This window comes from Quercus robur, chromosome 6 (genome assembly GCF_932294415.1).
Source record: "Quercus robur chromosome 6, dhQueRobu3.1, whole genome shotgun sequence".
Lineage (NCBI taxonomy): Eukaryota > Viridiplantae > Streptophyta > Magnoliopsida > Fagales > Fagaceae > Quercus > Quercus robur.
The window spans coordinates 36086073-36107836 of NC_065539.1; the positions used below are offsets into that span (position 1 = coordinate 36086073).

General features: G+C 40.3%; 3 protein-coding genes across 3 annotated transcripts in view; 2 read left to right on the forward strand and 1 right to left on the reverse strand.

The window, feature by feature from the left end:
* The window catches only part of LOC126688605 (metalloendoproteinase 2-MMP-like), a 52150-nt gene extending 31489 nt beyond the window's left edge, over positions 1–20661 (forward strand). Inside the window, exon 2 of the mRNA XM_050383361.1 lies at positions 20569–20661. The gene's annotated coding sequence lies outside the window, so the exon portion shown is untranslated. The remainder of the gene's footprint in view (positions 1–20568) is intronic.
* Positions 6308–7555, reverse strand: LOC126690138 (uncharacterized). The gene has a single exon (XM_050385271.1). It carries the CDS (start codon positions 7553–7555, stop codon positions 6308–6310), a length of 1248 nt encoding a protein of 415 aa, XP_050241228.1.
* Positions 19429–20661, forward strand: LOC126688606 (metalloendoproteinase 2-MMP-like). Its single transcript, XM_050383362.1, has one exon. It carries the CDS (start codon positions 19482–19484, stop codon positions 20421–20423), a length of 942 nt encoding a protein of 313 aa, XP_050239319.1. The 5' UTR covers positions 19429–19481; the 3' UTR covers positions 20424–20661.
* Positions 20662–21764: the final 1103 nt, after the last annotated feature.

Below are 21764 nucleotides of genomic sequence, written 5' to 3' on the forward strand. Positions count from 1 at the left end.
ATGAGTTAGTACCTTGGGCGAGGAGGACTAGGATCGTCAAGGGTTTACCTTTGTCATTCAGGTATTGGAAATCCCGTTTCTTTTTCGTATCTGGGGACGATTTTAAGACCCCTTCTCGCGAGGCTTAGGGTGATATCCCAAGGTTGCTCCATCGGTGGGGAACCCCAAACTTAAGTGCGTCAATGTTTCTCCTTGTCTGTTAATTTTCATTCTGCTTACATGGCCGTCTCTAACTCCTTTAGTTGTTTCTTTGGCAGTTAAGAGACGACCCAAGTTGAAAAGAAAATACCAGGATCGTGTTGAAAAGGCGATAGAGTACGCCAGGATGATTGAAAGTTGGGAGGACCTTGTAGATCCGCGGACGCTTGCATTCTATTGCCTAGACCCGGAACCATCTCTTTACGTCTTGCGCAACATCGACATCGAGGGAAAAAAGAGTAAGTATTGACTTCGTCAATATTAATTTTGTCGTGTGTGCTTGGATCTTTCTTTTTTCTCCCCTTCCCTTTTTTCTTAAGTGTTTTCTTTTTTGTAGAAATGACGACCAGATTCAATAAAGACATGTATGCCAAGATGAGGTCCAAGAAGGATGAGCCTTTGTTGAATATTGGGAAGAAGGGGGTTCGCATCACGGGGAAGGGTCTGTCCATTGCCCCAGTTACAAACGCCACTCCCATTGTCTCTGGGGTTGAGAATGTAAGGATAACTTCTCCGGCTATGTTGGTTGAAGAGATCCCTACTCCTTCCTCAAAAAGGCAATGATTGTCAGGTAAGGAAAAGGAAAGGGAAAAAGTTGGTTCTTGCCCACCTACCATTTGGGATGATGAGGGTATGGCCGCGGAGCGGGCACATGGGGTTGTGAATGCTGAGGACCTCAAGGTCTTTTCCGGGGTGCCACTCAACGTAGTTGCGAGTTAACACGTACATAGGATCGTCCAGGTAAAATACTTTTGTACTTTCAAGGTTCCTTTTTTTTTTTTTTTACTAACGGACTCAATTTCCTTTACTAGGTGTTGGGAGAGAGTCTCCACATTGCTTCTGAATGCCTTACCCAAGAGGCCAAGGTGGTGTCTCTGGCATCCAAGATGGAGGCTTTGGAGAAGGAGAACTCCACGCTAAAGAAGAAGCTCATCAATTCGATGGATGAGGCTGCCACTTTAAAGGAAAATGTTAAGGCCTTGAATGCTGATCTTAGGGTTAAGCATCAGCTAAACTTCGAGAAGGATGACCAACTTCAGGTGGCCAAGGAAAAGCTTAAAACTATTACTGCCAGGTCTGTTGAGGCCTTCTAGCAAATTGAGGAGTACGCCACAGTGCTCTTCAGTTGGTATTTCAAGGGCTTCGAGCTTCTACGGAGGTACCGCGTCAAGCATCCCACTGGAGTTGACCTGCCGAACCTGGATCTCGAAGTGGTGGATCAAGAGATAACGATGGATGAGGCTACCCAGTCTTCGGCTCCTGAGGGTGATGCCCTTGAGAAGACTCCTGGTGATAATACCCCATCTGGTGACGCCCCTGCCATTGACGATCTTTCTGGTGACACCCCTACTAATGCTCGGACCTGACACTTATGAAAAAAAATTTCTGTTGTGTGTGCCCATTATGTTTTAGGCTTTTTGTGCATCTAATTTTATAGTATTTTTTTTTAATCTGTTTTGAGAACAATGTTTTTCGGCCCAGTGTTTATGGGTCTTTAGAAAGAACAATGGTAACTGCCCGTTGTTTTTGGGCTTTAATTAATTTTATGATTACGTACTTACTTGATTATGTGATTGTACTTTGTTGGCACTTGATATGCTTGTGGTGTTTTGTGCTCGTCCATATCTTGCACTTAGCAAAAAATTTTAGCTATGACTTTTCCCCTCCATTCGTCACTAATTTGCTACTTAGTTCGCAACTCACAATCCTTTAGATGGGCTTGGATGCAGCTTGAGCTTTGTTTTGATTTGTTGCAAGGTTCTTGTCCCTTTTTTTTTTCTTTTTTTGTGGATTCGTTGGTAACCTACATCCGTCAGGTGGAATCTTGTCACTTGCGCCCACTAAGGGATTGTGCCTACGTCAGTGGCTTACACCCGTCAAGGCGGAGTCTTGTTACTTGACTTATACCCATTCAAGGGATTTTGTTATGTTTGTGGCTTCGTCAATAATATACATCCATCAAGGCGGAATCTTGTTACTTAGCCTTTTGACTTACACCCTTTCAAAGGATTTTGCCAGGTTTGTAGCTTTGTCAGTAACTTACATCCGTCAAGGCGGAATCTTGTTACTTAGCCTTTTGACTTACACCCTTTCAAGGGATTTTGTCATGTTTATGGCTTCGTTAGTAACTTACATCCGTCGAGGCGAAATCTTGTTACTTAGCCTTTTGACTTACACCTTTTCAAGGGATTTTGTCATGTTTATGGCTTCGTCAGTAACTTACATCCGTCCAGGCGGAATCTTGTTACTTAGCCATTCTGTGGCTTACACCCATTTGAGGGATCTTGGATTCGTCAATAACTTACATTCGTCAAGGCGGAATCTTGTTACTTAGGCATTTTATGTTGTACGGTTGACTAGACCTGCTTACATAAAGACATTAGATGAATAATTCTTTTATTAATTTCAGGAATGAATATATTTGTTTGTTACATCTATTGGTGGTACTTCTTTAAATGCTCAATGTTCCATGGCCGAGGGAGTCTCTGTCCGTCCAATGGTTTCCAAGTGGTAACTGCTGTGCCTTGAGTAGTGAACGACTCGGTAAGGTCCTTCCCATGTGGGACCCAACTTTCCTTGGGTAAGGTCTTTAGTTACTGTGGTGATCTTGTGCAGGACGAGGTCACCTATGTCCAGTCTTTTGAGTTTAACCCTCTTATTGTAGTATTCAGCCATCTACAGCTGGTACTTTGTCATCTTGCTGGAAGCTTTGTCTCTTACTTCGTCCAAACAGTCCAGGTTGAGTCGTAGTTCATCATCATTGCACTCTTCGTTGAATGTTTCTCACCTGATGCTCGTTATTCCTACTTCGACCGGGATTACTGCTTCAGTGCCATAGGTAAGCCTGAAGGGGGTTTCTCCTGTTGAGGTTCTTGCTGTGGTTCTGTAAGCCCACAGGACACTTGGTAATTCTTCTGGCCAAGCACCTTTCACGTCGTCCAGCTTGGCTTTGATAATCTTGAGCAGCGTCCGATTCGTTACTTCCGTCTGTCCGTTTGCCTAGGAATGCCCTGGGGATGAGAATTGGTTCTTGATTCCAAGGTTTGAACATAAGTCTCTAAAGCCTTGGCTGTCAAACTACGTCCCATTATTTGATATAATTGTCAGTGGAATCCCAAACCTGCAGATTATATTCTTCCGAATTCTTGCCTCGGTGATGGTTGCTAGAGCCTCTGCCTCAACCCACTTTGTGAAGTAATCGATAGCAACTAGTAGGAATTTTACCTGACCTTTACCCTGGTGTAGTGGACCGATGATGTCGATTCCCCATTGTGCGAATAGCCACGGGAAGGCTATCGTCGTCAATTTCTCTGCTGGAAGCCGTTGTCCATTCCCGTATCGCTGGCACTTGTCGCACTTCTTGATGATTTCAACAGCGTCCACCTGCATAATAGGCCAGAATAACCTGTTCGTATTACCTTGTTTACTAGGGATCTGGGGCCGGCATAGTCGCCGCAAATTCCTCTGTGGATTTCTTCCAGTATGTATCTGGCTTCTTCTTCGTCGATACACTTCAAGTAAGGCATGGAGAAGCCTTTCTTGTATAAGGTGTCATTGAGGATCGTAAATCTGGGCGCCCTCTTCTTGATCTTTTTAGCTTCTTCTGTATTCTGAGGGAGGTGCCCGTCCTGGAGGAAAGATATTATTGGTGTCATCCAGCTGTTTGCACTCTGGATTGTAAATGTTGGGACTTCTTCATTGCTGGGGTGTTTCTAGACTTCTATCGCCAAGTCCATGCTAATCTCCCCTTCTTCTGATGATGCTAGTTTCGAGACTTCATCTGCCCCCATATTCTGACTTCTTGGGATCTGTACGAATTCCATCGTATTGAACTCCTGAGTCAGATGTTTCGTCAGCCTGAGGTATTTTTGCATTCTCTCTTCCTTTGCTTCGTACTCCCTCCTAATCTGCCCGATCACTAGCTTTGAATCATTTTGGACTAATAGGTTCTTAGCTCCAAGCGCCTTTCCGAGCCTTAATCCCGTCAGTATCCCTTCGTATTAAGCTTCGTTGTTGGTAGCTGGAAATTTCAGTTGAACTCCATACTTGGGTATCTCTCCGTCGGGGGTGGTTATGACGACCCCTACTCCCCCCCTCTTTTGGGCTGACGAACCATCAGTCTATATCGTTCATCGCTCAACTTCGTCGGTGAGGCTGTCCTCGTCAGGAAAGGTGAACTCTGCAATGAAGTCTGCCAAAGCTTGTGCCCTGATGGTTGTTCTGGGATGGTACTTAATGTCAAATTGACTGAGTTCAATTGCCCACTGGACCATTCTTCCGACTGCCTTAGGTTTGTTCATGGATTTCTTGATTGGTTGGTCCATCATCACCAGGATGGGATTCGCCTGAAAGTATTGCCTTAGCTTGCGTGAGGCTCTATTAACGCAAACGCGATCTTTTCAATCAATGGATACCTGGACTTAGCCCCTTGGAAAGCTTGGCTGACGTAGTAAACTGGGAGCTGTTTCTTGCCTTCTTCTCTAATCAGGGCTGCACTCACTGCTGAAGCTGACACTGCCAGGTACAAATATAGGTCTTCCCCTTCCTTAGACGAGCTTAAGAGGGGTGGACTACTTAGGTAGCGTTTGAGTTCTTGGAACGTTGCTTCACACTCGTCGGTCCAAGCGAAAGCCTGTTTCAAGGTCTTGAAAAAGGGTAAGCACTTGTCCATAGCTCTAGAGACGAACCTGTTTAAAGCTGCAATCCTTCCTGTGAGCTTCTGGACTTCCTTAACGGTTCTGGGCGATGCCATGTTGATTATGGCTTGCACTTTCTCCGGGTTTGCTTCTATTCCTCTTTGGGACACCATGAATCCCAAACAATTCCCTGAAGCTACACCAAAAACACACTTACTAGGATTCAACCTCATCTGGTATTTTTTTAGGGTGGTGAACGTCTCCTTCAGGTCATCCAGATGTGTGAGCTCTTCCTTACTCTTGACGAGCATATCATCCATGTATACTTCCATGTTCCTGCCAATTTGTTGATTGAACATTTTGTTCACCAGCCTCTAATACGTGGCTCCGGCATTCTTTAATCCAAAAGGCATTACCATGTAACAGTAGAGTCCTTGACTCGTGATGAAAGTAGTCTTCTCCTGATCTTCTTCAACCACCCTTATCTAGTTATATCCTGAGAAGGCATCCATGAATGTCAGTAACTTGTGTCCGGCTGTAGAGTCCACTAGCTGGTCTATTCTCGGTACGGGGAAACTGTCCTTTGGGCATGCCTTGCTCAGGGCTATGAAGTCTACGCACATCCTCCATTTTCCATTTGCTTTCTTCACTAGGACGACGTTTGCGAGCCATTCAGGATAGTACACTTCCCGGATGAACCCTACCGTCAACAACTTGGTAACTTCATCGGCGACTGCTTGATCTCGTTCTGGGGCGAAGACTCTTCGTCTTTACTGGACAGATTTCCTTTCCGAGCTCACATTCAACTTACGCTAGATAACTTCTGGAGCTATGCTCGGCATGTCCTCGTGGCTCCATACGAAGACATCTAGATTTTCTTTGAGGAATTGGATGAGTCTTGTTCTCATCTCAGGGCTTAGCATCGTCCCTATCTTCGTCGTCTTGTTTGCTTCTCCTTCAGCCAGTTCTACTGTTTCTAGAGCTTCCATTTTGCCTTCTTCCTTCTCTTCAATCATCCATGTATGGTTCTCCTTTGCAGCCAGGACGACCTGATAACACTCTCTGACTAAGACTTGATCTCCTTTTACTTCGCCGACACCGTTATCTGTTAGAAATTTCACCTTCAAACAGTAGGTGGACGTGGCTGTTTTCCATTTGTTGAGCGTGGGCCTCCCAATAATGACATTATAAGATGAGGTGCAATCTACCACTAGGAAGTCTAATTGACAGGTCAACTGCATCGGGTAGGTCCCCTCTGTTACTGTCAACGTCACTATGCCCCTAGGATATACCCTGTCTTCGCTGAAGCTGACGAGGGGAGAGTCAAATGAGCGCAATCTCCTTGGATCTAGCTTCAGCTGCTGAAAAGCAGGGAGGTAGATGATGTCTGCGGAGCTACCGTTGTCCACAAGGATCCTTTTGGTATTGAATCCCTCTATATTCAACATTATAACCAAAGGGTCATTGTGGGGCTACTTCACTCCCCTGGCATCCACTTCACTGAAGGACATGTCCCGGTTCGTTCGTTGCTGCTTAAACGGAGGTATCGTGTGGACGCTATTCACCTGCCTCTGGTAAGCTTTCTTGAGGGATTTAAATGACCCTCCTGAGAAGGGCCCTCCTGTAATTGTCCTTATCTCCCCAATCACATCCTGTGGAGGTTGGGATGGGTGGTCGTCAATCCTGGAATATGACTCATGCTGGCTCTTATTGCCGTCCTTAAACTTACTATATTCCCCCTTCTTCACATATTTCTGTAATTTCCCTTTCTGTATCAACTCCTTTATTTGCTCCTTTAGGTCCCTACAATCTTCTGTGTTGTGGCCGTGATCCTTGTGGAATCGGCAATACTTGTTCTTATCACAAACGTTAGGGGATGAGTGTAATGGTCTCGGCCATTTGAGATAGTGCTCGTCCTTAATCTGCGTTAAAATTTTGTCAACAGGCAGAACTAGAGGAGTAAATTTTACTGTCCGAGGACCTTTGTCATCCTTTCTTCTGTTCCCGTCATAGTTCCGACGATCTGGGCGCTCCCTCTTTTGACCCCTACGCTCATCTTCCTTCTTTCCCTTGTCTCCTGGCTTCTCTGCATTCTTTATGGCTGCTAAAGCGTCTTCAGCATTCATGTACTTCTGTTCTTTCAGAAGCATTTCTGCCATCGTCTTTACAGGATTCTTTGCAAGTGAAGCCACGAGATCTCTGGATCTCAGTCCCACTTTGAAGGTCGTCAACTGCACCTTGTCATCAGCTTCGTCCACCTCTAGAGTCTCCCGGGTAAAGCGTTTCACGTACGACCTCAGGGTTTCCTTCTCTCCATGTCTAATGGTGAGTAAGTGGTCCGCCGGCCTCTTTGGACACTGGCCCCCTATAAAGTGACGCAAGAAGGCATTGCTCAATTGCTCAAAGTTGTCAACGGACGATGTCGGCAACTTTGTGAACCATTCCCTTGCAGCTCCTTTGAGAGTGGTGGGAAAGGAACGACACAATATCTCGTCGAGTGGCTGTTGAAGACCTAGCTTCGTCTTGAAGGTATTAAGGTGATCCTGAGGGTCTCTGAGTCTGTCAAATGGCTCAAGTTGAGGTAAACGAAACTTTAACAGCACGGGGCATTCAAGTACTACCGCGGTGGAAGGTGAATCTGTGGCTCTTACCATTCTGTCTACGCTTCGGTCTATCTTCTCCTTGATGGCGTTCCTCAGTTTGTCCATCTCCTTCCTCATCTCTCGAAGGAGATCTGAATTCTGCTCGTCCGGAGTAGTTGGTCTTTGATGAATGCTCCTCCTATGGCTATCCCCTTCTCCTTCCACGTTATCCTTGGATCGATTCTCTTCCTGTTGAGCCTACTGAACCTGTTGAAGCCGTAGATTCATTTCCTAATTTTGTTTGGTGAGTTCTTCAATGGTGGCTGCAAGAGCTTGAACTTGCTGGGCCAAGGCCGCGGAATCTGGATTGGATTCCATCTGAGTGTTGAAGTTGATGGAAACTACGTTTTCAAATATGAATCTGAAAATGTCGTCCCCACAGACGGTGCCAAACTGATGAAGCGTGGATTCGTCAGTTGAAATAGGCAGATGGAACCAACCTTCGGCCTACATGAATGTATCCTCGAAGATGGTCATCGGTGTGGTGCCTGCCACGTCTCCGATGCCAAAGTTAGAATAGGAAAGCACTTTGTGAAATAAAACAGATTAGCAAGATAATAAGGGGTGTTTCTTAGAGTGTGTCTGTACATTCTATTGATAATGTGAGGGCTTTATATATGTGACTTTGGTTGCTAGCCGTTGTGGTCGTTAATGCCTTTCTTAGTAACGCCTCCTGCCTAATAATGGGGCTTTTAATAGGCTCCCAACGATCTGCATGATTGGTTTTGTAACTGCCCAAGTCATCGATTGACTATATTGAATGATTTCCCTATCCTCGTCAGTGGTGACTGGTTTCTTCGTCATTCAAGACGACTTCGTCATGAGTGTTGGTTTCATCTAGGAGACGTAATCTCGTCATTCCCATCAGTATATATATATATATATATATATATCTACAAATACCCTTATTTTTATTTGTAAAACTAATCTGAAACTTTTAAATTTTCTAACATATATATATCTACAAAACATGCTATTATGTTGTTCCAATTTGTTCATGATAGAAAGAACTACAAATAACATGATATGATGCTGGGAAAGAAATACAAATAACAGCCACACAAACCTACAAACCCGTACCTAATAAAAATAGAAAAAATTCTATTATGTTCATGATGAAATCTATGTTGAGAAAGACATTGAATGGAATCAATAATTCAATAATATATAAATTAGTTTCTAATAAGGATAAAAGAAAATGTTAAAATTGGTACCTTATTTTCTAACTTTGCTAGAGAAAAAAAAGAGGTAGAGAGCTACATTGAGTAGAATAAAATAAGCTAATGATATATTTGTTTAAATAGTAGGGTTTTAGAGTATGTAAAAATTACAATTTAACCCTTATCAACGCAGGGCGGGGATGAGGCGAGGTGGGTCTAAAAAGTGTAAACCCATCCCTCGCCTGCCCCATGGTACGTGTCTAAAATCTCACCCCATCCCCACTCCACCACCTTTGCAAGGCGGGGAAAACCCATGCGGGGTGAAGCGGGGAAGGGCAGGTCAAGCGGGAGGGGGCAAAATTGCCATCCCTACTATGTGACTCTACCTCTTTAGGGATAAACAGGACTAAGTTACCACATGCTGGATTGGAGGAATTTTCATAATTTTCATTTTGTTTTTTTGTTTTTTTTGTATAATAGATGGACTAAGAATGAACAAAAGCCTCAAAAAAAGAACCCTAATAACAGTGGCCTGTATTATTTTGTTAGAATGAAACACAAGTCAGTCAAAATTTTATAAAACGATTGCAATATTTTTTCCCATATATATATATATATGTGTGTGTGTGTGTGTGTGTGTGAATATATGATAAATAAGGGTATTCAAACCTTTTCAAGTATCTAATTATTTCCTTTGGCATGTGTAGTCCCCCCATCCCACACATACCAAGTTATTAAAAGGAGGAACCTCATGAGGGTGGCCTCAAGATGCTAGCAAGAAGTTTCGAACCTAAGATCTCATGAATATCATGAGGTTTTAAGAACCATTAAGCCAACCCATTTTTGAAAACTCTAACATACCAAATAATTATTTCGAGCTTGAAAGCTTCCTAAATCGATTAGAGGGATTTAATTTACAATACAACCACTCCAAAGTTATAGCGAAGGCTACTCCTAACCAAATTACATTTCAACTACTCCTAAAGAACAGAAAAGGTTGTTAATTGTTATTTTTCAATTGTTTGCAACTTTGCATAGATTTTTCATGCTCTCTTTAATTAGATTTAAATTTAAAAGGGTCTTTTAGGTTCCAAAACTCTTTTTCATTCTATTGGTACAATGAATTCCTTCTGTCTGTGATCTTCACATATTATTTGAAACAATACTACGAAAAGAATAAGAAAGAAGCTAGAAAATGCTATGCAGTTGACGCTATTTATGTTTTTCGAAAAACAATGCAATTGATTTAAAGTTTTATTACAATATTGCGGCTCTTGTTTTCGCTATTGGAATATCTAGAAAGTCTGCCCATAGTCAACTGCACTGCAAACGTAATTTACACAATCTCTTCCATCCCGCAGTTTCCGCCAATTAATTTGGAGACTATAATGTATGGCACCGAGAATAGACCATAGGTATATACTAAGAAGTAGGCCAAAATGGCAAAATTCCCTTTTCACCCAAAACAAGTAACAAAATGCCCATATTCTGAAACTATTTAGAAATATGCACCTGTTTTAAACTCAATTTTCTAAAAAAACAAGTTTCAATGAAAATCTCGATTCACCCAAAATCAAGTTATAGGCAAAAAAGTTGCAAAAACTTACATGGAACTTGAGTTCCATGTAAGTTTTTGCAAGTAACTCGATTTTGGGCGAATCGAGTTTCAAAACAAGGGTATATCCCTAAATAGTTTCAGAACAGAGGCATTTTACTGAAATTTTTGAGCGAAAGGGGTATTTTACCATTTTGGCCCTAAGAAGTAAGACCTAAGTAGAGAATTGTTGAAAGCACATCCTTTTGACCCACTTTTTGTACTCTACATTATGTTCCACCAATTATGGTATACAATTAAAAGAAATCACAATTACACGGTTCAAATTATACATTTTTATATTTATATATTAAAAATGTTGAAATTATACATGGTATTAGCTTACATATTTTTTAAACCATAGATTTTTAAAATATGTAATGATTTATCATTATATATATATAATTTAATTAGACTTAGATTCTTCAGTTTTTGCACCTAAATGAAATTCAATTTAGAATTTAATTGGATTTGAACTCCAAATGAAATCCAATTTAGAATATAATTGAATTTGATTTTTCAATTTTTACACTCAATAATTCACTTGACACATAAATTAAAAATTAGATGGGGCACATGGTGCACAATTGGACTCCAATTAAAATTCAATTTGGATTCTAATTTGATTTTCTTTGAGCTTTGGCTTTTAATATATATAGATGATAGTATGCATTTGAATTGTTTTTCTATTTTAAAATTTAGTTTTTTATATTGGTAGAACATAACATAGAACACAAAAAGTGATATCAAGAATTTGTATTGGAATATAAAATCTAAGATTAACTTATACTCCAAGTGAAGAATTTATCTATTGCCCCTTTTTTTTTTTTTTTTGATGCAAACCTTTGAATCTGTATTCCACCAAACAAAATGAAAGTGACTTACAACAGAGAAAACAGAAATACAAACATTAAACTACCCTGTACAGTCAGCCTGAATCATCTCAACCAGCATAGGAGGAGGAACTCCCACCCACATGTGATTAGATTTACTATCTCTAGCTATATGGGCTAACTCATGGGCCACTCTGTTGTACTCCCTTTTCACATGTTTGATTCTCCAGCTTGAGAAAGAACTCAGCAAAGCAGAAATTCCTTGGAACAAATGGCCAAGATGACCATCCACAACCTTGTTATTAATATCACTAACAATGGATGCTGCATCAGATTCAATGATAACTTGAGGTATCTTCATATCACGGGCTAGTAAGATTCCACACTCCACAGCAAGAGCTTCTGCTTCAGCAACTAAAAAATGGCCTTGGAAATACTTGCAACAGGCAGCAGTGACTGTACCACAAGAGTCCCGGATGACAACGCCAGCACTAGAGTTTCTCCCATTCACTGAAGTCGCCCCATCAACATTCACCTTGAACACTCCAGGCGGTGGAGGAGACCACCCATCATTTTCAGCACCCTGTCTTTTGTTCACTGCCATCCTTGCCGCCCTGTATTCATGAAGATAGTTACTAGCAAATCTCCAAATATGGCTTGGCAATCTACATGTTGACTCAAAAACAACTAAGTTTCTATTAAACCAAATTGACCAAGCAACAGTAAAAAAACATTTCTAGATCACGGACTGATTTCTTATCAATGATTTGTAAAGCAATGTCTGGCACATCATATAACTCCTGTCCATCCTCAACTAAACAGACATCCCAACAGTCCCACACCCTCTTTGCTACTTCATAGCGGATAATAGAGTGAGAAATTGCTTCTAACTCACTTCCACAACAAGGGAAAAACCCATTCTCACCAATACCTCTTTTCTTCAAATTCACCATAGTAGGAAGGGCGTCTAAACAAGCTCTCCATGCAAAAATTTTGATCTTTGATGGAATGTTGAGATGCCAAATCTTCTTCCACAGCCGCTCCAAAGGATCCCCAAAGGAGCTTTCTCCCTCATTTGAACAATCCATCAAATTAAGAGCAACATAGTAGGCACTCTTGACTGAAAAAACACCCTTCCTATTTCCAACCCAAATGAGTTTGTCCTCCGGAAGATTGTAACTGATTGGGATATTGAGAATCGTATCAGCTTCAAAGGGCAGGAAAATGGACTTCACAATATCAGCCCTCCATCTTCTAAGGTCATGATCAATAAGAGCCGAGACCATGGGGTAATCATCAAAACCACAGGGCGGAGAGACCACCTTGAATGTTGTGGGATTAGGTAGCCATTTATCATTCCATATGTGAATCAACCTCCCATTACCCACCCTCCATCGAGTACCTTTTCTAACAACCTCAAGACCTTGCATTATGCTCCTCCAAGCATAGGATGGTTTGCAACCTAGGCTAGCATTAAGAACATCTCCATGGGCATAGTATTTAGCTCTGAAAACCCAAGCTACCAACGAGTCCGGATTCATAAGAAGCCTCCAACCTTGCTTTGCTAACATGGCAAGGTTGAAGGCCTGAAGGTTTCTAAAGCCCATCCCACCCTGAAGCTTCGATTTGCACAAGCGTTTCCAACTCACCCAAGCAATTCTTGACTCTTGACCACGCTGCCCCCACCAAAATCTCCTCATCATACCCTCTATATCATCACACAAACCTTTTGGTAATAGAAAACAACTCATAGCATACGTAGGGATAGCCTAGGCCACCGCCTTAATTAAGGTCTCTCTACCCCCTATAGACAAAAGATTCTCTTTCCACCCAGCTAACTTCCTTCCCACCCTTTCTTTAATTTCCGCAAAAACTTCATTCTTTGATTTACCAATAATAGATGGCAGGCCCAGATACTTCCCATGCCGAGAATCTTGCATAGGCCCAAGAATCATCAAAATTTCATTTCTCTTTTCCTCCGCCGTGTTAGCACTAAAGAAAACAGAGGACTTATCGAAATTAATTTTCTGCCCAGAGGCAGCCTCATACAAACAGAGAATTTCAGTTAACTACTGACATTCATTGCTATTAGCCTTACAAAAGAGTAAGCTGTCGTCCGCAAAAAAGAGATGTGAAATTTTAGGACCACCTCTACAAATGGACAAGCCACTCAACATCTGATTCCTAACAGCTTTACTAATAAGGGAGGAAAAACCATCTGCACATAGTAAAAATAAGTAAGGGGATAGGGGATCTCCTTGACGAAGACCCCTCGAGGGAATAATATTGCCAAAAGCTACCCCGTTAATAAGCACAGAATAGGACACATAAGTTATACACCGCATAATTAGACAAATCCAGCTATCATGAAAGCCTAATTTAACCATCACCTGCTCAATGAAGCCCCATTCCACCCTATCATAAGCCTTGCTCATGTCCAACTTGATTGCCATGTAGCAATCCTTCCCCTCTTTTTTGTGATCCAAATAATGCATGAGCTCAAAGGCTATAAGAACATTATCCATTATAAGCCTTTCAGAAAGAAAGGAACTTTGATTTTCAGATATTATTTGAGGGAGGACTAATTTAAGACGGTTAGCTAGGACTTTCAAAATAAGTTTATAAATCACATTGCACAAACTAATCGGTCTAAAGTCTGTCATTTTAGCTGGATTGTTAATTTTTGGGATAAGAGTAATGTAAGTTTTATTTAAATCTGCCATAGACATATTGGAATTCAAAACATTTAAAACCATGCACACTACATCACTACCCACAATATCCCAATAATTTTGGTAAAATAGAGCAGGCATACCATCTGGGCCGGGAGATTTGGACGGATGCATCTGCTTCAGGGCTGCCTCAACCTCCTCTCTTGTGAATTGCTTGATCAAACTTTGGTTCATTTCGGCTGAAACTTTAGGATCAATAGCTTCAACAACTTCCGCAATCTTATCAGGATTGGAAGTCCTATATAATTTCTCAAAATAAGACACAGCCACCTCCGCTATCTCCAATGCAGACTCTCTCCACATCCCCCTTTCATCCAAAATCTTAGAGATGGTATTTTTCTTTTTCCTCTCAGAGGCCTTTGTGTGAAAGTATCTAGTATTACGATCCCCCAGCCCCATCCATTGAACCTTAGACCTTTGTTGCCACATTATCTCCTCACAGTCGAGTAAGTCATTAATCTCTTTTCTAATCTTATTAATTTCAGAACCATTGCTGCCATCATGATCTCTCAACACTAATTCATTAAGGACTCTCCTCTTATTCTGAATCTATCTAGGAACCCGTCCAAAGACCTCCCCGTTCCACCTTGATAAATCATCAGCACATTGCTTAAGCCCTGCCACCATGCCATTTGGACTATAAAGATTTACCCTATCATTCCACACTGTCCTGATGATATCCCTGCACTCATCTCTTCTCGTCCACATTGCTTCAAACTGAAATCTTCTTTTCCGGGGACTTTGTAAAACAATGGAGTCGGTGATCAAAAGCGTACAATGGTCACTCACCGATTCCACAAGATGATGAACTCTCACATCCTTATAGTGGTCAGCCCAATCCTGTGTAACTAGAGCCCGATCCAGCCGAAGATACATCCTGTGTCGGCCTTCTTGCATATTGCACCACGTGAACTCTAGACCACAAAATCCAAGATCCATAAACCTACAGCAGTCAATAGCTTCCCTAAAATCGTCCATCTGCTTCTGAGATCTTCGAGCTCCTCCCATTTTCTCCGAAGTCGACACAATTTCATTAAAATCCCCGAAACATAGCCAGGGGAGCTGAAACTTTCTGCTAAGAAATTTTAACAATTCCCAAGATTCCTTCCTTCCATGGACCTCCGGGTTTCCATAAAAACCAGTTACTCGCCATTTAAACCCCCTGTCTTCTGTAACTATGGCGTCAATATGTCTATCTGAGAAGCTTTGAACATCAACGTTAATTTCCTTTCTCCACAGCAAAGCCAGACCTCCACTTCTTCCATGGCTTGGAATAACTAAACCGTTAGTAAAACCAATACTCATTTTCTTCCTTTCCATACTCCGCATTCTCAGCTTTGTTTCTGAAAGAAACAAAAAATCGAGATCCCATTGTTGCACAATATTGCGCAACACACGAACTGATCGAGGGTTCCCAAGCCTTCGGCAGTTCCATCCTAAGGCCCTCATTTTTCTCGGCGGTGCTGCCTAGCAGTCACCGCCGTTTCATTCAGAGAGTTGAAGTCATTGTTGCTTCTTTCCCCTCCACGGACCTTTTTCTGACTTCTACATTCAGCTATTAGTAAATCCTCAATACATCCCACTCTTTTATTTCCTACTTCCGGACCATTAAGCTTCATATCTACTTCCTGGGCCTTACCCTTTTCTCTAGCAATTTTTTTTCCATTTACCTTTACTAATGGGTTCTTTTTCAACTTCTAAATTAGGGCCCAAACCATTTAGACTAGGGTCTTTACTGGCCTCCTTATTGGCTTTTACTGGACTGGCCATTTCGGGTTCAATATTACAAGGCCCATCCTTTTTAAAATAATCTGACCTGGCCTCATCACCCGGTTTAAGTTGCTCTCCAACTAAACTCCAACAAGTCCCATTACCTTCTAACTGAGTCTTCTGCCCAACCTGCAACCCACGTACTACCCCATCACCCTTGTCCCATCCAATCAGACCATCACCCACACTCAAGATCGGATTCAAATCTTTTGACAGGTTCACTGAGTTCACAGCTTTCCCCTCTATAAGCCCACTGTTACTATCCCGACCACCAGCCCCACAATCCTTAGACAAAGCTGAAGGACCAGGATTTGCCACCGAACTTCCTGGGCGGGAGTAATTCCGATCAACCGCCACCCCTTCCGAGCTTCCTTCATTCACCCCTTTTCCTTTATCATTACCGTTTCTAACCACTCCTCCAGCTCTTAACCAATCTCCATACTGCCTCTCTATCACTCCCTCTATGGAACTCACATGGCAATGTTTCTCATCATGCCCAAGAATACCACACATATAACAAAAGGTAGGGAGACGTTCATACCTGAAAATGATTGAGCATCTTTCTCCCTCCGTGTTGGTGATGTTGCCTCCTCTTCTAAGAGGCTTGTCAATGGGTATCTCCACCCGGATCCTTATGAACTTCGCTTGCTCCGCTTGTAATGACCTTTTATCCACTTCAAGGACCTTACCCAGTCTGCCTCCTATGTCTTTCCCAGCATCTTCAGACATGTTCTCAAAGGGTAATCCCCAAACTTGAACCCAAAATGGAGCATGGGAAAACAAGATGTTTGATGCCGTTAAACCCTTCCTACATCGACACAGAAGAAGAAGGTTATTATCAAAATTCCATGGGCCACTTCTCTCAACCCATTCCAACTGACACACTGAACCAAATTTAAACTGGAATACATTGTTCCCCACCTCTACAATCCTCAAATCTGAACCCATTTTCCATGCAGCCTTCAAAGTATTCTTGAAAGCTCTCTGGTTTTGTTGCCGGTCAGTGAGGAGGCCCCCAAAGAGACTCAACGAACATTCTTCAAGAAGCTCTGCTCTAGTAACACTTGTTATGACTATATCATCTGCCTCCTCTTTTGTTAGCTGTAGCTTTTGAAAATTATACAGAACCTCATGCTCCATAGACTTGCAATACCCAGGTCACAACCCAAATCGGTGTAGATAAGTGGACCAAGAAAGACCCTTACGGAGAAACCAAGGGAGAAACTGACTCTATCTGGAAAGAGAAAATGCTCCTACCAAGGGAGAGATTGGAATGTCTTTTTTTGAGAAAATGTTAAGTGCTAGGCAATTTATCTATTGCCCTACTTCTAGGAAGTTTGTCAATCTTAAATTATGGGCTAAAATATACTTTACACTCTTTTAAGTTTTGGTTACTTATAAATCTATCCTTCAACTTTTGAAACATACAATTTACACCCTTGACTATTACTTCTTTCCATTTGCCGAAGAAAAAACATCATTCTGGATAGAAAATTGACATCTTTGTAATAATAGAGCATGTAAATTGCAAGTTTGAAAGTCAATGTTGTAAATTACAAGTTTTGAAAACAGATGCACCAATTGAGAAGTGACCCTAGACTTAGAGGGTGTAAGGTGATGGTATTGCACATCAAGCAATGATGAAAAAAATGATTGGATAATTTAATAAAATTAAGCTTAAACTCATTAGGTTAAGCTTGTGTTTTAAGGGGTGTCCCAACATGGTGAATAAATCTCCCACAAAGAAACTCCTCCAATTGTTAATATTTAAACTCTCCCAGTCCCAAAATATAATACAAATTCTATCTGTGTACTTCCATTTATATATCTCACATTTATTCCTTTTAGATCCTAAAAGGGCAGAGGTTTTAGTAGCAAAAGGAGAAAAAAGAAGAAACAAAAAATAATAATAGATGGACAAAACTTTCTTGTAAACTGGTTTGGAGATAAATATAAGTCATATGAATATAAAATAGATATGTGATTAAAAGTACACGTAGATAGTCTTTTAACACTCCTTTTGCTTTGCAGTAAAATGTTTTTTGGAAAATGTTCAACATTTTTAGGTGTTTGTTTGCTAGTAAAATGTGGTCAATAAACTTGCAAAATGTTTTTCATTGACCAAAAGTCTGTGTAAAAACTTGTAAACTGTTTTACTAAATTTTATGGTTGTAAAATGTTTTCCATTTGTTTCTAATTGAAGGAGGTTTTTTTTTTTTTTTTTTTTTTTTTTTTTTTTTTTTTTTTTTTTTCAACGAAACAAACACCAAAAAGTGATTTCCAAAGACTTTTTAGGTATCCAACCAAACACTAGAAAAGAAAATGTTTTCATTGAAATTGTTTCTAGTTGAAAACATTTTACAACTAAATATTTTATAGCAAAACAAACAAAGTTAAGTTACCACATGGTGGATTGGAGGAATTTTCATTTTTTGGATTTTAATCTTTATTAAAACAATGAATTCCTTCTGTCTATGATCTTCACATATTGTTGGCTTAAGATAGCTTAATCCCGGTTAATTAATTCAATTACCTAATTAAGTTGATTAATTATGTCAAATTACATGCAAATCATGGAGGCACCAACAAATCACCAAATAAACTAAATGTAGTGAAAATTAAATTGATACGGTGATTTGTTAACAAATGGAAAAAACTTTTCGCAAGGTAAAAACCCTCCAGGTGAATTTAAAGTCACCACTCTCAAGAATCCACTAATCAATAATCAAGCAATTACAAGCATAAGGAATCTTACCACTATCCTAGCTTATCCCAAAATATCAACCTACAGTTGAACCTTTGCTCCAATACCCAATTGAACTTGATCTTATAGTAGTCTTCTTTCCTTTGATACACAAATCTCCAATCTATTACTAACTATTTTGCACGGATCCCAATACATGACTAATTCTAGCAACTTGAATGAACTTTGTTAGCTGCAAAACTCTTCACTTTGTAAATGATGAAGATCAAAAAACACTTGATTGCAAAACCATATTACTAACTCCTTTGCGCTTGATTGCAAAGATCAAGAAACTTTGTTTTTCGAATTTGTTTTTAATTTCATGTAGCAATTTCCTGTCAATATAACTAGAATTTTGTAAAGAAGAAAAAATATATAATTAATAAAAACAATGGAATTTCAAGAAAGTTTTCCCGTGATCAACTGCACTGCATATTTTACACACTCTCCCAACCCACAGTTTACGCTAATCATTTTTTGTCCCAATCAATTTGGAGACTATATAATGTATGGCAGAGAGTCCAGTCCAAGGGTATTCGTTAAGACCCAAATATTAGAGAATTGGTCTCCTTTTATTATTTTAATATAACGCTGATCAACATATACTTGCGTGGAGACTTGGCCTGTAATTAATATATGTAAGATCAACTTATACTTTGACCGAAGAATTGGAAGTCTTTCAATCTTAGGTGCGGTTTGGATACTGAAACGCAGCGCGTTTTGCGTCTGCGTTTCAGCCTTCTTTTTTTTTTTTTCAGCGCATGAACCATGCATTTTGCTTATGAACAGTAATTCATATGTGGATTACATTATACAGGAGATATTATGCACTGTTTACACACTATTCACAGAACCCACAACCACTTTATTTAGAAAAAAATACTAAAAATAGGTCCCACGATACTATTTACACATTTAAAAATTATTTTACTACAGTGTTTTTAATCTTCAATTTTCAATTTTCAGCTGTATCCAAACGGTTACACACTGGTTAATACATGACTGACTTAGCAAAAGATTTATCAACCTGCATTCACACGATTACACACCGTCTTAGATTCTACTTGATAATCTATAAATAGCAACCAAACTATGGCACTTTTGCAACATCAAGTTCTAGCTTAACATCTGCTCAAAAAAAAGTTCTAGCTTAACTTCAAACTTTCTTAGTTATGGCTTATAATAAAGCTTTTTCTCTGTTTTCATTCACTCTCCTCCTTCTCCTCCTTCCTCTCCACTCGCATGCAACTTCACGAAACATCCATGACAAAAAATCATCACCCTTTGAGTTTCTCAAACATCTTCAGGGATGTCACAAGGGAGAACAGGTCAAAGGCATCCATAACCTCAAAGCCTACCTCGAAAATTTTGGTTATTTGAGCTATAACCATTCCAAAAATCACACTCATACCAATGATGATGATTTCGATGAACTCTTGGAATCTGCCATTAAAACATACCAACTAAACTACCATCTCAATGCCACTGGAACTTTGGATGCCAAAACAGTATCAACAATGATGATGCCTCGTTGTGGGGTGGCAGATATCTCCAATGGTACGAATTGGATGCGCTCAGGCAAGAAGAAACATCATCACCGCCATGGCTCTTTACATACCGTCTCTCACTATACTTTCTTCCAAGGAAATCCCAAGTGGCCATCTTCTAAGTACCATCTCACCTATGGATTTCTTCCTGGCACTCCAACTGAAGCAATGAGTCCCGTCGCAAAAGCTTTCGAAACATGGGCTGCCAACACACACTTCAAGTTCTCAAGAGCTCAGGACCACACAAATGCAAATATCAAAGTTAGTTTCCACAGGAGGGATCATGGAGATGGGCACGCTTTTGATGGAGCTGGTGGAATCTTAGCACATGCTTGGGCCCCAACTGATGGGAGATTCCATTATGATGCAGATGAGCAGTGGAGTGTTGGAGCTGCCCCAAATGCGTTTGACTTGGAGACTGTTGCATTGCATGAAATTGGGCATCTTCTCGGACTCGATCATAGCTCTGTTGAAGGGGCCATCATGTGGCCTAACATACGTCCAGGAGTGACCCAAGGTTTGCATAGGGACGATATTGATGGTATTAAAGCCTTATATAATTTTTGAGTTTGTAAGCCTAAATATAAGCGGGTAGAGAATAAAGCATTTGCTATCTACTAGTTAAATTAAGTGCCAATGCATGGCGTTAGGGGTTCTAGGGTATACATAATTCGAAAAAGGGCAAGAGATTATTGCGAGACGCATAATAAAGGTTTCACCGACTCACACGAGAAAGTGATGCTTGATTGTAATTTTCTTCATGCGGTAATAATAATGATTTGTTTGTTGTGATGTGGTAAATAAAGCTTTTAAAAGTTTTTTCTAACTATAATAAAAAAATAATAATGATTTCTTTAGGATTTTTTATGATGGTGTTTCAACACGAAAACTGATGATACTAAAAATCATCAGTTGGGTCACTCATCCAATCCATAATTTTTGACGATTTCGTAGGATCTGTAAAATAAAAAGAATTGATCGAAGAGACCACCAAATTGTGCTCGGAGGGAGAGCTTCCGATGCTTGAGTCAGTATTAACTCATATTTTATATATATAAATAGTAGTTTTGTTGTAGTTTTTTACATACTTTAGCAAGTGAGGCAGCTTGTCTCTTTTATAGGTGACTTAGGTAGCTGTTGGACAAAATTAAAGGTGATTATTACCTTGAATATAACAATTATTTTCTTGATGGGAGTTTAATACCATTGAGTAATGGTCATCAATGAATATATTGAATGTGATTGAGCGGTTATCTTTCTTCGATGGCTTGCTGATGACTTGACGTCGTCCATTGTGGTTGACAACCAATTGATTTTCTTAGACTCATCAAAAACTACTAAAAATTTTGGATCTTTTAAAAGTAGGATATTATGTAGAGCAAGTTATCAATTCATTCTAATGAAGTATAAGGATAAGGATAAGGATAAGGATGTATTCGTCTAGGATCCTCGTCCGGTGAGCCATTGTGGAAAAACGACCTCAATTAGAACTCAACAAACCAAGAAAACATATGAGTCAACAACAAAAGAGTATGAGATATGTACTACCCCAAAAACCAAGGAAGGCCTCCTGATAGGGAAACATGATTCCCAAAACATATGATCTGAATTTACGAGAGTAATGGTCATAAACGGATAAACCTAGAATCTATGTAACCCAAGAATAAAACTCCTATATATAATCTCTCCCTTGAAGGCATGAAAAGAATCCTCCTCGGCCTAAATCATGATAGTTGCTTGAATTACAAGACTGATTAAGTGACCCAAGAGCTCTATAAATATAGTTGAATTCCAATTTCATGAGGTATGAGAAAATCACAAAAGTAATATTCTTGCAATTGTGAATGGTGTGGGCATTAAGTCAAGCATCAAAAAAGTTTAGGTTGGCATCACACTTAAGGGTGTCAA